Source organism: Schistocerca nitens, chromosome 5, assembly GCF_023898315.1.
Source record: "Schistocerca nitens isolate TAMUIC-IGC-003100 chromosome 5, iqSchNite1.1, whole genome shotgun sequence".
Classification (NCBI taxonomy): Eukaryota; Metazoa; Arthropoda; class Insecta; order Orthoptera; family Acrididae; genus Schistocerca; species Schistocerca nitens.
Window position 1 is genome coordinate 224,353,278 of NC_064618.1, and position 17,075 is coordinate 224,370,352.

Sequence of the window (17,075 nt, forward strand, 5' to 3'; positions counted from 1 at the left end):
TGTCTCACTTGTACAGGAATATAGATAATGGATGTATGAGTACTGGTTGGAGAAGCACGGTTGGCGACTTATGGACGTTTGGGTCTGGCCGTGAGTCGTGCTGGATAGCCAAATGGTAAGGCGACTGCTTGCGATATGCGAGAAATCGGGCTCGAATCCCAGTCCGTCACAAATTTTCATTGTCGTCATTCCATTCTACAGCTGACTGTTGTCCATATTCGCAACAGGGAATACCTTTAATGTGTTACTGATGATATTTGAGCTGCTGATGATATCTGAATATTTGAACAGATTTGTTTTTTTTTACTTCGTGGCAATAAGAGCCACAGTGAGATTATTCAGGTTCGTTACTACAATACATCAATTAATCGTTTATCAGTGTATTAATCACTGAACTCAAAATTTTATTGTTCAAAATGTTGACTGAACTAATTTTTACTAACCTGGAGGTACGAAATTTGCTTTTGCACAGGTAGTGACTCACGTCATCAGAACGAGTAGAACTTGACTACTGTCTGAACACAATTTTAATCAAATTAATTAGTTTAAGAACAGGACTGGCGACTAGGTTCTGCTATTACTTATATTTCAGTGAAGTAAGAATTACAATTAATCATACTTTTAGCTGACCATTCTAACTTGAACTATATAATTGCGATTCCTTTTAATTCTTCAGTGACATTGTATAATAAATTGCGATTCTGGTGATTAGCTGTCTAATTTCAAATACTGTTTTGATCAAAATACTTCGGATTTGATGCCTCAACAAATTACTAACTATATGTAATCACAGTGAAGGTTAAATAACCTGTGCAAATTGGAGGGGGGGGGGGGTTACAACAACACTTCACTGCTGTGATATATCAGTGGTGGATTCTGGCATAGCCACCTGGTACCAATACTACACTATCTACAGTGCCTAAAGATGATCATTGCGCTCTTTTATGGAGGGTGACCAATATTTTATCTGGTGAGCACTGTTGAGAATTGAAATGGAAGACAATGGGTTTTGCTGTCGTCGAAACAATATTTTATGTTTTTTTTCAGGAATTATAGTGATTTGTAACAGCAATAAACAGTGGATTTATCACGAAAGTTTGCATTTATTCACTCATAAAGATATTTTATGATTAAATGGTAGGATTCTTGACCAAACAGATCTAGTGGCCGGAGCTGTCGTCGCTGTCAGCAGGATGGGTGCAGACGACGCCCTGGTCACAGTGCTCTAGGCAGCGGTGTGGCCAGTCTGCGATCTCCAGGAGGGCCCAGCGCCCTGGGCTGAGCGTGTTCTTCACCTGGTTGTGTGCCAGCAGGCGGTAGTCGGGCGCCAGCATACCCATGCTCACACCCTTCTCCAGCAACCAGCGCAGTGCTGATGACATCCCCTTAGTCATGTTGCGCTCGACGTAGTTGCCGATGAGCGCCACATCAACATTGCAGCGCAGCCCAATATCCTTACTGGGGTTTGTGCTGTTCCACCCTCGGCCTTCATAGATATTGCCATCACTGTCGATCAAGAAGTTGTAGGAGATCTCTGGTTGATCATACATCTGCCAGTGCAGCTCCTGCAAACAGGGCAGACAGTTCTGGAGTCTACCAAATATCAGTTCTAGGGCCACTATTGTTTTGGATTTATGTAAGTTGCCTTTCATTCAATACACAAAATGCACAATTGTTTCTTTTGGTGTGCACAATGAACATACAAAATAAAAAACGTTTTCACTCTGCAGTGGACTCTGATGTTATGAAACATTACAAGAAATTATAATGGAACTCTAATCGTAACAAAACCATTCATAAATCTCTACACTTATTGAAAAAGCGTATGTGACGACAAAATGAACCCAAACAGAAAAACAGAACATATATACATCAGTTAAATAATTAAAAACAACTCGAACTATGCAAACCAGAAATAAGACTACACCCCACTTTTAAAACTTCAGTGGTAGGGAAATATTGTATCCTTGCTCCCCAACACCAATATTTTAATAAACTAATACCTGAAATGATTAAAATAATACTCACAGCACTATCAAATGTAATATATTTTAAAAATTAGGACATTCTATATCAATAAAAACATATTATTTTACAAATTTGCGTTATTGCTTTAGTAAAATGAATGAAAATATGAAAGTTTGTCCTTATCATATATTTTATTTTCAACATTTCTAGATGCTGTCTGTGTATTTCTATCACCAGAATTACATCAAACGAAATATTTCACCCAAAGTCAAGTGCTATAATATCTGCTTCAACAATATACATCATTATTATACTCACATTAATTTTTATAGATAAAGGAACTATTCTATAAACATATGGGAACTATTAATAATTGAATTGAGTATCGAGAAATAACAATATGTGTAGATTTCTATATAGTGACTATGCTTTCATTATTACAATACTAATTATAATTAATCTATTTCCAACATTATTAGTGGTAATTAAAACTATTAATATTAATCACAAACCTATTTGGAAAACATAGAAACTGAAAATATTAATAATGTAATTAATTATGAAGAAATAAATTCTGCAGGAAAGGTATATAATAATCCAACATTTATTATTACAGTAATAATAATGCATCTATTCCTAGCATATTAGCAGTAGTGGAAATTGTTAATATTAATGAAGAACATATTTTTAAACTATGATAATTGTACTAATCCAGAAATTCTCATTAATAACATACCTGTTAATTATAATTCTTAATAACTCTTTGGTTGATTTATAAGTATACTTCACATGTAAACAATGGTTGAATCATCTGAACTTTATATGCTAATTGTGTGTCTACAATTTTTATACTATTTATTTGCACATAAGGTGAGGAGTTTTTATGGTTGACACACACACACACACAGACACACACAGACACACACACACACACGCACACACACACACACAGATATATATATATATATATATATATATATATATATATACACATCTGTAACTACAGTTCCTTTTTTTTATTGAAACAGGATCAAGTAACCCTTGGGACTCATGAACACATTGAAAAATGTCCATTTCGCCATCACTTTACTTTTAAATATTCAATTACAATTGTTATAATAAGATATTAATTACATTATGGTTAATTAATACCTACCATTTTAGAAAATCCAGCTAAAGTTGTATCAGCAAATCGTCTTGAACACCAGTATATATTCAACAGACTGATATTTCTTATTTGCCTGTGCACTTCTATGATCAATTACATACAAGCTAGGAGGAGTTACTGTTTTATTCTTATCTATTAGAAATGTAATAATTTTATCATTTCATAATATATAATAAAAAACATCATTTCCGTGCATTCAATTTTATCATGTTAACCACATTATTTTGAATTACAGTAGTTACTGTACAGTAGTACTAACCCTTAACTCACAAGGTATGGTTTCTTGAACTGCTCAAAAAATTTTTGAACTCGGGCTCAAAAGTCACTTCTGGTATGCTTCTATACTACCTCTAACCTTATTAAATAGCGATCCATAGAACATTTTGCTGCAGTTTGCATTATCACTTTCTTTGTTTGGTGTTGACATTTGCTACTGACAGATGTTGGAGTGTTATAGACCCTGCCTCATGAACTACATACCAATCTTTTCCAGCTGAATACAAAATACGTTCACAGGAATGTGTCAATTTTAATAATCCCAAATTGGGTGAAACTGTTAATCGGTGGATGAAGAAAGATTTTAGTGATATGTATAAAAAATAAAAGAAAAAGACTACGATATTATTTACACAATAGCCAGTGATCACAGTTCTGTCAGTGGAGGATCAGTCAGAGGAAGAATTTCAGGAAAATTGTTGTGGTGACCTTTGCCCTTTTCCAATAAAATACTTGAAATGTTAGCTAAAAATAAATGTGGTCCAAGTGGTAATAAAGAGAAATGTAGAACCCACCACTGAATGCCAGTTTTTCAGACTCTTTTTGTAGATATCCATGACAATTTTTATATGCAAATTTAAAGCCTGGAATTCAGTTTTGCGTTAAAATGTGCGATTCGCTAGCAGTTCATTTATATGTACTGTTTAACAAACTGACCAAAATTATTTTATTCTATGTGATGAAAAGAAAAATATTGGAGACGCTATTACATGCAATGAAATCAAAAAAAGTATTTAAACAACACCTAAATATACATAACAATAAATGCTGTATAATTTAAATTATAAATTTCAAGTGACTGTCATCTTAAATCTTGGTTTAAAGATGGGGGTCCTACAGACCCCAGCTCATAGTGTACATTCCAGAAAAGTCATGTCTTGAGGGAAGGGTTAACCTGAACTAGAAAACAACCATTTCCAGAACGTGACTTTATAACAGACAAATTCTAACAATCACTTATTTTACTAATTTCCTAATTAATGTTCTTGTAGCAAATGCATGAGATAAAATAATTGAGGAAGACATTTTAAGTGTAGTTAATTAGCTTAGGAAAAACATATGTCTTGAAAATATAAAACTAGAATTTATCTTTCCTATTAACCACTTAATTCCCAAAAAATTCCAGTAAATAAATAAAATCAATAACATCTTTAAAACAATAAACAAAATAAAAAATTTAAAGATAAAGATGAAAAATACTTGCAAGTGAAGTATATTAACTTATTATAAAGCGACCATGGTAAAGTTCCACTAATCCAAATAAAATCAATAGATACCACCACAATTTTAACAAAAAAATAGAAAAGAATAAAAATCACTCCTAAAAAATTAAAGCTATAGCTGTATTTATAAAGACAATTCTAGTATAGTCTACCAAAGAAATATAACCACTGTGAACTGCAAGACAGATGATGGTTAGTATTTTATTACATTTTACATTTTCTTCCTGTTCCAATTGTATACAGAGTGTGGGAAGAATACCTGGCAACTATACCTGCTATGATTAGTCTTATCTTGGCTTCAGAATCCCTATGAGAGCGATATGTAGCGGGCTTGAGAATATATCTAGACTGTTCACTTAAACTGGGTCTCGAAATATTGTAAACGCGCTTTCATTGAATAATAAGTGTCTATCTTCAAAACCTGACAATTTTGGTTTTTTTATTTCAGTATCTCTCTGAAGCTCTTCCATGATTCAAACATGTGACCATTTGGGCAACCTTTCTTTTCATAAGTTCAATATACCCTATTATTCGTATTTGGTGCAGGTACCACGGACGTTAGCAATATTTTAAGTAATTTTTAAGCAGTCTCCTTTGTACGTTGACAGCATTTTCCCAGTATCCTGCCAATGAACAGAAGTCTGCCTGCTGCTTTACTAACGACTGGGCCTACATTTTGCGAGTAATTTGAGAACACGTTTGGTGAAATAGTATCGACTCTGGCGACGCACCACAGACTGATAAGAAAAACAAAAACAGACGGTTATTTACTGGGAACAAAATTGAGTAATGGTGACATGAATAGACTACATTTATTGGCGTGTGTTTCGTGCAAAGCTGAAATGTTATAATTAGCTGAAAACTATTTTCAGAATAAAACCTCTTGCAACCGCAGCTCTTTATTATACACTTTCTTTTCTTCAAACACCTTTTCGTTCTCATTCTATCAGATTTTCTGAGATAACAATTTTTCATTTTTTAGTTTTGTAATAAATACACCGACGGAAAAAAATCGCCACCCCAAGAAGAAGCTGTACGACATAAACAAAAATTGATAGGCCTTTTTTTTGCGCCTGAAAGATTATGTCTATTCATATTTCAAGCCAGTCGCATAAGAGTGGCGGTATTAGCGCCACTATGAGGATCCAAAGCAGGCGTGCTATAAATACACGATGTACTGGTCGTGATCTTTAATTACCAGGGAACATTTTTGGGAGGTGGCTATCTACAGCCGTCAAGTAATGCATAAAATGCATTTTTTAACCATCAGCAGCTTTTATTTTAAGCCCAAAAATCGACCAGCTTCAATCATGGTCCATCTTCACAGATAAGGGTTAAAATGGTTTAAGCCACAACATTACATTTGTCATCATTTAAATAATGCCTAGAGCATGTCATGAATATTAATAGGTATACAGAGCAGTATTCTGTATACATTTGTTATTAGTATGTTTGCTTCTAAAAGTTCTGTATCATACACTGATATTCATGGTTCATATGGCTCTGAGCACTACGGGACAACTGCTGAGGTCATCAGTCCCCTAGAACTTAGAACTCCTTAAACCTAACTAACCTAAGGACTTCACACACATCCATGCCCGAGGCAGGACTCGAACTTGCGACTGTAGCGGTCGTGCGGCTCCAGACTGTAGCGCCTAGAACCACTCGGCCACTCCGGCCAGCCTGATATTCATGAAATGCTCTACACATTATTTAAGTAATGGCAGATGTAATGTTGTGGCTTAAACCATTTTAAACTTTATCCATGAAGATGGTTCATGACTGAAATCAGTCGATATTTGGGTTTGAAATAAAAGCGGCTGAGGGTCAAACATACGTTTTATACATATAAGTTACCATTGAGACTGGACGTGGTGAGTTGATGTTAACCAATAATGCTTTTAAGGCGACAAAAACGCCGTATCAACATCACACTGAGTTTGAACGAGGTCGTGTGACAGGGATACGAGAAGCTCAACGTTCCTTCTGCGATATTGCAGAAAAATTTGGCAGGAATGTAGCCATTGGGCATGACTGCTGGCAGTGGTAGTCACGGGTATGTATGGTCGCAAAAAGACTGAGCTCCATTGCGACTTCAGTGGTGTCAAACGAGAGCTCTTTCGAGGGCTGGGTGGAGATCTATTCTGTTCAAAAATGTGTGTGAAATCTTATGGGACTTAACTGCTAAGGCCATCAGTCCCTAAGCTTACACACTCCTTAACCTAAATTATCCTAAGGACAAACACACACAACCATGCCTGAAGGAGGACACGAACCTCGACGGGATCAGCCGCACAGTCCATAACTGCAGCGCCCTAGACCGCTCGGGATCTATTCTGCCTCGGCGCCTGTGGTGGTCGTGTGTCGATCAGAAGGAGGCCAGTTGAGGGCCTGCATCCAACTTGCCTGTGTACTAGATACACTGGATGCACACGTGGAGCTATGCTCTAGTGTGCAATATCGTAGACAGCACGAACGCTCTTGTGGTTATCCCACGCACAATGACTGTAGAGTGTTACGTCAGTCTGGTGATTCGACCTCTTGTGCTGCCAGTCATGAACCGCCTTCCAGGGGGGCGTTTTACAACAGGATAACGCTCGCCCACATACCAGTGTTGCAATCCAACATGCTCTAGAGAGCGTCCTCATGTGGCCTTGACCTGTTCGGTCATCAGATCCGTCTCCAATCGAGCTCATATGGGACATCGTCGGACGACAACTCCAGCGTCATCCACAACCAGTATTAACCATCGCTGTATTGACCGTCCAAGTGCAACAGGAATGGAATGGCGCCTGTACGACACAATGCATGGACATTTGCAAGCTTGCATTCAACATCCAGGCTGCTACACTGGTGATTATTGTACCAGTGCTTCACATTTGCAATGGCTTACCTCGCGAATACATTAACCTGTGACTTTGCTATCGTTCAAATGGCTCTGAGCACTATGGGACTTAACATCTGAGGTCATCAGTCCCCTAGAACTTAGAACTACTTAAACCTAACTAACCTAAGGACATCACACACATCCATGCCCGAGGCAGGATTCGAACCTGCTACCGTAGCGGTCGCGCGTTTCCAAACTGACAAGTTGCGGAGTTCGTGTGTGGAGCAGGTAAAAGTAGCGGTGTTAGTGAGAGCTGGTGTCGAACTGCTGGCCCAGGGAGCTTGAAAACATGCTGAAGTAGAACAGACATACCTGTATGGCTCGCAGTACGGAAGTGCAGTTGTTCAGGCCGAAACACTCCGGTCCCGCTGTGTGCTTCACCACCACGTACGGCGTCGGATGGCCCAACTGGATAGTGTGGGTCTGTTGCCGCAGGCTCCAAGACGAGTGTGGCACGATGCGCCGCTCTGAGCTGTACACCGGAAGTGTCGCTGTGTGGCCGCTCCCGCAAACTGCACGTGGCAACAGTGCGACACTACCTTTCATATACGGCTACTATGCCACAATATAATCTAACCTCGACAGCACCAAAGCATGCGTAATGTACGAGAGGGTATCCAGTAACTTACCTAGAATATGTATCGATAACGACTGCTGCGAGCGATGATGCGAATTGGCGGAGTGGCGTCTGCTTTTTGTACCCAATGGTGTTTCGAAGGGTTCATTTCCTATCGAACGCTTGCCTTCACATGGTTACAGTAGTCGTTTTCTTTGTAGCCAACAGAACTATCACCTTTCGACCTAACTTGAAATCAAACCGCACCACAAATCGTTCTCTCACCACAATCTGATTTTGAGATTCAAATTATTTGGCCTCACAAACTAAAAATCGATCTGTTACCTTCCAAACTAACCACCTGCTTTATAGATCCTTCCGTCAGCACAACCACGAATTAATTATCATCCACATCACCATAAGAAGCATATACATTGTCCAGTCACATTAATGTCACCATCTCTCAAAAGCCAGAATAACCACCTCTTGCAGTGCAGACCTGCAATGGTCTGCGGCACTATAAAGGCCCAGATCGGGTTTGCTATAAATATACGCTGTAACGGTCGTGAGCTTTAGTTATCATTGAGACTGGACGTGGTGAGTTTATGCTAGCCAGGAATGCGCTTAAGGCAACAAAGATCCATATCACTATCTTACTGAGGTTGAACGAGATCGTGTGATAGGGCTACGAAGCCGAACGATCCTTCTTCGATACTGTAAAAAGACTTAGCAAGAATGTAGCCACTGCACATGACTGCTGGCAGTGGTGGTCACGGGTATGCATGGTCGCAGAATGACTGGGCGCCATTGCGACTTCAGTGGTGTCAAACGAGAGCTCATTGGAGGACTGGGTGAAGGCCCTTCTGTGTCGGAGCCAGTGATGGTCGTGTGTTGGTTAGAAGGAGGCCAGCTGAGGGCTGCAACCACCCTGTTTGTTTGCCCTACACACTGGATCTACACTTGGAGCTATGTTCTGGGGTGCGATATCGTTTGGCAGCAGAAGCTCATGTTCCACATCCACGAGGATCTCCTCAGCACGGATCTATGGAACGAAAAACTAATCTAATCTAATCTCTAATCTCGTGGTTAATCTATGCATAATGACTGCAGACGGATACATCAATCTGGTGATTCGAGCTGTTGTGCTCCTATTCATCAACAGCGTTCCAGTGAGTGTTTTCCAGCAGGATAACGCTCGCCCACATCCGCTGTCGTAATCCAACATGCTCGAGAGAGCGTCCCCTCATGTTGCCTTCGCCTGCTCGGCCACAGCATACGTCTCCAATCGAGCTTATATGGGACATCATCGGAAGGAAATTCCAGCGTCACCCACAACCAGCATTACTCATCGCTGTATTGACCGACCAAGTGCAACAAGCGTGGAAAGGCGCTACTAAACCACAATATAACCTAACCTCGACAGCACCAAACCAGCCGTAATGTACGAGGGGGTATCCACTAACTTACCTAGATTGTGTATCGATAACGACTGCTGCGAGCGATGACGCGAACTAGCGGAGTGGCGCCTGCTTTTCGGTATCCAATGATGTCGCGACGGGTTCATTTCCTATCGACCACGCGACGAACTCTTACATTCACGTGGTCACAGGAGTCGTTTCCCTTTGCAGCAAATAAAACTATCAGCTTTCGACCTAAACTTGACATCAAACTGCACCACAAATCGGTCTCTCACGGCAATCTGATATTGAAATTGAAATTCTTTGGCCTGACCAACTAATAACCAATCTGTTACCTTCCAACTAACCAGCTGCATTAAATATTCGTCAGTCAGCACTTCACCATAAAAAGCATACACACTGTCCAGTCACATTAGTGTTCAACCTGTCAAAAGCCAGAATAACCACCTTTAGCAGCGCAGACCACAGACAAAGACGAGCCGGAAGAGAGTCAGTGAGGTTCTGGAAAGAACCTTCAGGGGTGTGGAGCCATGCTAACTCCAGTGTCATGGACAGCTGCGCTAGATTTCTCTGTTGAGTATGCATTGTGCTTACAGCCCAATCGAGGTGGTCGCACTGATTGTGGACTAGGATCAAACCCCGAGAGTTTGGTGGCCAGGGGAGAACAGTAAACTCACCCCGCCGCGACGAGAAGTTTCACGTATATCACTCTTGTTCTGTGTCTCACTTGATCACCGATGACAATCCCCTCATTTCACCATACTTAACAATAATATAGAACCGTTCTCTCGACGAAAGATCCGTACCCAAAGACTCGAAAGTTGCACAGGTCACACCAATATTCAAGAAAGTTTGTAGGAGTAATCCACTAAATTACAGGCCCCACATCGTTATGGTCGATATGCAGCAGGATTTTACAACATACACTCCTGGAAATGGAAAAAAGAACACATTGACACCGGTGTGTCAGACCCACCATACTTGCTCCGGACACTGCGAGAGGGCTGTACAAGCAATGATCACACGCACGGCACAGCGGACACACCAGGAACCGCGGTGTTGGCCGTCGAATGGCGCTAGCTGCGCAGCATTTGTGCACCGCCGCCGTCAGTGTCAGCCAGTTTGCCGTGGCATACGGAGCTCCATCGCAGTCTTTAACACTGGTAGCATGCCGCGACAGCGTGGACGTGAACCGTATGTGCAGTTGACGGACTTTGAGCGAGGACGTATAGTGGGCATGCGGGAGGCCGGGTGGACGTACCGCCGAATTGCTCAACAAGTGGGGCGTGAGGTCTCCACAGTACATCGATGTTGTCGCCAGTGGTCGGCGGAAGGTGCACGTGCCCGTCGACCTGGGACCGGACCGCAGCGACGCACGGATGCCCGCCAAGACCGTAGGATCCTACGCAGTGCCGTAGGGGACCGCACCGCCACTTCCCAGCAAATTAGGGACACTGTTGCTCCTGGGGTATCGGCGAGGACCATTCGCAACCGTCTCCATGAAGCTGGGCTACGGTCCCGCACACCGTTAGGCCGTCTTCCGCTCACGCCCCAACATCGTGCAGCCCGCCTCCAGTGGTGTCGCGACAGACGTGAATGGAGGGACGAATGGAGACGTGTCGTCTTCAGCGATGAGAGTCGCTTCTGCCTTGGTGCCAATGATGGTCGTATGCGTGTTTGGCGCCGTGCAGGTGAGCGCCACAATCAGGACTGCATACGACCGAGGCACACAGGGCCAACACCCGGCATCATGGTGTGGGGAGCGATCTCCTACACTGGCCGTACACCACTGGTGATCGTCGAGGGGACACTGAATAGTGCACGGTACATCCAAACCGTCATCGAACCCATCGTTCTACCATTCCTAGACCGGCAAGGGAACTTGCTGTTCCAACAGGACAATGCACGTCCGCATGTATCCCGTGCCACCCAACGTGCTCTAGAAAGTGTAAGTCAACTACCCTGGCCAGCAAGGTCTCCGGATCTGTCCCCCATTGAGCATGTTTGGGACTGGATGAAGCGTCGTCTCACGCGGTCTGCACGTCCAGCACGAACGCTGGTCCAACTGAGGCGCCAGGTGGAAATGGCATGGCAAGCCGTTACACAGGACTACATCCAGCATCTCTACGATCGTCTCCATGGGAGAATAGCAGCCTGCATTGCTGCGAAAGGTGGATATACACTGTACTAGTGCCGACATTGTGCATGCTCTGTTGCCTGTGTCTATGTGCCTGTGGTTCTGTCAGTGTGATCATGTGATGTATCTGACCCCAGGAATGTGTCAATAAAGTTTCCCCTTCCTGGGACAATGAATTCACGGTGTTCTTATTTCAATTTCCAGGAGTGTATATTGTGTTCGAACATTATGAATTACCTCGAAGAAAACGGTCTATTGACACACAGTCAACATGAGTTTAGAAAACATCGTTCCTGTGAAACACAACTAGCTCTTTATTCACATCAAGTGTTGAGTGCTATTGACGAGGGATTTCAGATCGATTCCGTATTTCTGGATTTCCGAAAGGCTTTTCACGCTGTACCGCACAAGCGCCTCGTAGTGAAATGGCGCGCTTATGGAATATCGTCACAGTCATGTGACTGGATATGTGATTTCCTGTCAGAGAGGTCACACTTCGTAGTAACTGACGGAAAGTCATCGAGTAAACCAGAAGTGATTTTTGTCGTTCCCCAAGGTAGTGTTATAGGCCCTTTGCTGTTCTTTATCTATATAAACGATTTGGGAGACAATCTGAGCAGCCGTCTTCGGTTGTTTGCAGATGACACTGTTGTTTATCACCTAATAAAAGTCACCAGAAGATCAAAACAAACTGAAAAACAATTTAGAAAAGATATCTGAATGCTGCGAAAAGTGGCAGTTGACCCTAAATAACGAAAAGTGTGAGGTCATCCACAAGAGTGCTGAAAGGAACTCGTTAAACTTCGGTTACACGATAAATCAGTCTAATCTAAAAGCCGTAAATTCAACTAAATACCTAGGAATTACAATTACGAACAACTTAAATTGGAAGGAACACATAGAAAATGTTGTGGGGAAGGCTAAACAAAGACTGCGTTTTATTGGCAGGACACTTAGAAAATGTAACAGCCCTACTAAGGAGACTGTCTACACTACGCTTGTCCGTCCTCCTTAAGAATACTGCTGCGCGGTGTGGGATCCTTACCAGATAGGACTGACGGAGTACATTGAAAAAGTTCAAAGAAAAGCAGCACGTTTTGTATTATCGCGAAATATGGGAGAGAGTATCACAGAAATGATACAGGATTTGGGCTGGAAATCATTTTAAAAAAGGCGTTTTTCGTTGCGACGGAATCTCTTCACGAAATTCCAATTACCAACTTTCTCCTCCGAATGCGAAAATATTTTGTTGACACCGACCTACATAGGGAGGAACGATCACCACGATAAAATACGGGAAATTAGAGCTCGCACGGAAAGCTATAGGTGTTCATTCTTTCCGTGCGCTTTACGAGATTGGAATAATAGAGAATTGTGAAGGTGGTTCGATGAAGCCTCTGCCAGGCACTTAAATGTGATTTGCAGAGTATTCGTGTAGATGTAGATGTTCGATCCCCATTCCAAAATTCCCCATAAGACGACGCAACGGCTGCGAAGGTGGGCACTGTTCCTGGGGCTAAGGCCACTCGCGTAGGATGGATTGGGACCAAATTACCCGGCGATCGTTCCTCTGGTGGCGCCTGACTGAGTCTGACGGTAGCGCCTCTCATCCACAATCAATGGCGTCTGTTTCCAGATATATTACACTGCCCAGCCTTGTTGATATCACTACCTCTCAAAATCCTGAATAACCACATTTTGCAGGACGGACAGCTGCAATACGTGCAGAAAAAGAGTCAGTGAGGTTCTGGAAGGTACTCATAGGGACGTGGAGCCATTCTGACTCCAGTACCGTGCCCAGCTGCGCTAGGTTTCTGGGTTGAGGACTCTTGGCGCGAAAAGCCTGATGGAAGTGGTCCTACAGATGCTGGATTGGTTTTTAATCCGGAGAGTTTGGTGACCAGAAGAGTACGGCAAACTCATTCTATCATCTATCAAACAAATGACAGTAAAGTAGTAACTGTAAAAAGAGATACGAATACTATTTAGAAACATTTAGAAAGGAGAAACTGCAAACAATAGAAAACAAATCGATGGAGAATCACCGTAAGACAAAGTTTTTGTAGTTTATAACATATAATTCAACTACTACTGACATTCTGATTGCATAGAACGGGCATTTGATTAGTGAGTCTGAATAACCCAAATTCCTAGATGTTCACTTGGATGGTAAGCTTTCATGGAAAGCTCATGTTCAGAATCTTGTTCAAAAACTAAATGCTGGTTTATTTACAATTAATATGGTATCTGCAGTAAGTGAAAGTCGAATACGATAATGAGTCTTCTTTGCTTATTTCCATTCGCATATGAAATACAGCATTATATACTGGGATAATTGTTCTGGACCACTAACGGTTTTTTTAGGTCAGCAACAGGCAGTTCGAGCAACATGTTGTATAAATGCGAGATACTCTTGTCGATTGCTGTTCTGGAACCTGGAAATTCTGACAATGGCCTTTCAATGTATATTTTCTTTAACGTCGTTTGTTGTTAACAGTATGAGCTTATTCCCTAAAATTAGTAGCTTACACTCGCCTATCCAGTCAGCATTTGAATCGCAATCTCCTTGTCTCTTCTGCAGAAAGACGAGTATTCCGTTGTCTCCATTTTCAATAAGCGACACAAAGATTTTAAAGTATCTTAGCAGTAATTCTCGTAATTTTAAGTCTAAACTTACGAATTTCCTCGTGGTTCAGTTCTTCTGTTCTGTTGAGGAGCTCTTATGTTGTTTATTTTTCTGATATGTACTCAGCTGCTTGTCGTCTGCATAGAATTCGTATAAATTTTATTTTATCTATCGATATGTGACGCCGCTGGCGCTAGTCGCTCCTCTGTATTCATTTTAAGATCTGCGCGATCGAATCTGTATCGCGTGGCCGCGGCTTTCCTGTTTGGTCGCTTTCAGGCTATTTAAGCGCACGACGCTGTGGGGAGAGGGCTGGTTTTGGTCGGTTGGTTGGCGCTCCGGTGTGTAGTCTGGTTGTCGGCTGTCGCTCTTTGCGCTCCTCTGCCTCTTTTCTGTCACGTGGGCAGAGGGGCTGCAGACGTAGACGGGTGTGAGGTCGGCGGGTGTGTACTGCGTCTCTCTAGTGGGTGGGCGACGGTCTCGTCTGTGCTGCTAAGCGGTGTGAACATGTGAAAGGGGCTTTAGAATGTATCAACCTGCAACCAGATACGCTACAGAATGAAATGGTGGGAATTATTCAGGTTCTTAAGTCCTGCTGTATATATGTGTATTGAATTTCGTGCTGTTTGCAGTTAACGGCTCTCCCAGTGTTTGGACGCCCATGTTATCTGTTTCATATATACCACTGGTGCACAACTTATTGAACAGCGGTTACCTGTGTGAATGAGGTTTGCCTGTTTTGGACGCACTTGAGATACGGGCAAGGAGCATGTATCTAAGTGCGTGTCCGTGCACTCCGAAATAACCACAGGTTCGATTTTCTGGCTGTCTGCTGGTATTTAGGTAATGTGTTCAGAGGTAAACAAGCAGGGGCTTAATGATAAAAAATTTATTGTGTGCTAGATTCCTGTTTTGAAATTTTTCTAATGTTTTAAGGATTGTTTTACTCTGGATACTGCCCAGTTGCTGTGTGGTTTCATGTTGTTGTTTTATGGTATATTCAGCGGTGCTCTTCGTCCCTTGTAGCTGATCGTTTACTGGGGACGATGCCTTGGCGGCGGCCAGTTTGAATTGTAACCGATAGCGCGGTCGCTGTGTTTATCAGCAGACTCCAGTTCTTCGGCCAATTTAAGTTGAGTATTTTATTATTTGTTCCTGGTGACGCCGAGGCGTCCGTCTTTCCTTCTTCACCGATCCTTTCATCTTTCATTCAGGTTCGATCTGAGTTTCAGTTTCCTTGCACCTCTGATGTGCCGTTACTTGTCACTGAAATTTTGTAATACCTTAAAAATGCCTTTCATTGTACTAGGTTTATTAATATCTTATTAAGAAAGAGAAATTGTGAGTTGTTTCTGCTGTTATATCTTAAAAGGTGTCCTGCTTCTGTGGGAATTTTTCTTGGTAAACCATTTATTGTTTGTATGGTTCTTAAGATTTGGGTAAAGATGGTTTTAAAATTATTTATTATTTGTGGTGTGCTTTGACGCCCATAGACATTTTGTCTCTTTAGTAATGTTTCAGATTCTAGGAAAATAGCAGTCTGCTGTTGTGATGCAATAGTTAAATAAAATCTGTTGGAAATAACAAGCCAGAGTTTGTGTTTGATTGATAATTATTGCCTTGTATTTACTGATCTGAAGTATCCTTGACGGTTGTCCCACGTCTCATCTATTGTTAGCTTTTCTTTTATTAGTTTCATGTACTGACTCGTGCAGTGACCGCGGTGATTTGATCTTACGGGACAAGACGTGTGAAATAAAAATAAAATAAACATTAAATACACGCATGCACAGCACATTAAGGTGTCGAATCCTGCCTGAACTTTTGAAGTTTCCTGTGAAATATTTGTTGGCGATATTATTCATGCAGGTGTCCCAGGAAGAATGGCCAATACTCAGGGATATGGCGGAACGACAATTTGAAGCATACTACCTCATATGGACATAGGCCCTATTCCGAAAGGTTTGCGAGGTAGAACATATTTAATGTACACTGTGACTGATTTTCTGTATTATTCAATACATTGTCAGGTTTACACATGTACAGCAGGTAGTAAACATTTCAACATGGGTTTTACAAGGCATCATCTGAAAAATACGTATTTTTAACACGTTCACCTCTAAGCATTATCGTATACGTCACATTACAGCTGTTGGACAGTTCATAATAAGTTTTCGTATATCCCACCGTCAATGAATTTGTGGATTACTGGGAGAACGTATTGTATTGCTTGTCTAAGCGTTCCTATACATCCTTGACATGACTAAGTAGTTCGTCCAACATTTTCGTCTTTCGTTTGTACCCTCAGACGTGATCCAACCCCATAAACAAAAATCTTATGGTGTAAAGTCTGGCGATCTTGGTGGGCAGTCATTGTACCACCACGACCAATCCAGTGATTAGGGCAGGTTTCGTTGAGATGTTCCCTCACACGTCTGGTAAAATGTCGAGGGGCTCTGTTTGCTGGAAGTACATTGCTGTCCGTGTGCCCAGACCAACATCCTCAAGTTGTTCAACAAACAAATTTTTCAACAAATGTAAATACGTCTGTCCCGTTACTCCCTTGTCCACAATTATTGAACCAGTCAACATATTACCGATCATGTCGCATCAAACATTGATGGAAAAAGGAACTTCGAAAGTGGTTTTTATTGCAGCATGTGGATTTTCCTGCGACCATCGGATTATTATGTGAGTTGTTAATTCCATTCCGTTATATATTATACACTCCTGGAAATTGAAATAAGAACACCGTGAATTCATTGTCCCAGGAAGGGGAAACTTTATTGACACATTCCTGGGGTCAGATACATCAC

At 41.7% G+C, this 17,075-nt stretch overlaps 1 protein-coding gene across 2 annotated transcripts in view; it reads right to left on the reverse strand.

Moving 5' to 3' along the window:
* Positions 1-1,083: 1,083 nt before the first annotated feature.
* The window catches only part of LOC126260840 (peptidoglycan recognition protein 1-like), a 66,886-nt gene continuing 50,894 nt past the window's right edge, over positions 1,084-17,075 (reverse strand). For both annotated transcript variants that reach the window (XM_049958241.1, XM_049958242.1), the window contains 2 exons: positions 7,835-8,034; positions 1,084-1,565 (listed from right to left, as the gene is read on the reverse strand). In XM_049958241.1, the coding sequence (XP_049814198.1) occupies positions 1,161-1,565; positions 7,835-8,034 (605 nt within the window). In that variant the 3' untranslated portion in view covers positions 1,084-1,160. The remainder of the gene's footprint in view (positions 1,566-7,834; positions 8,035-17,075) is intronic.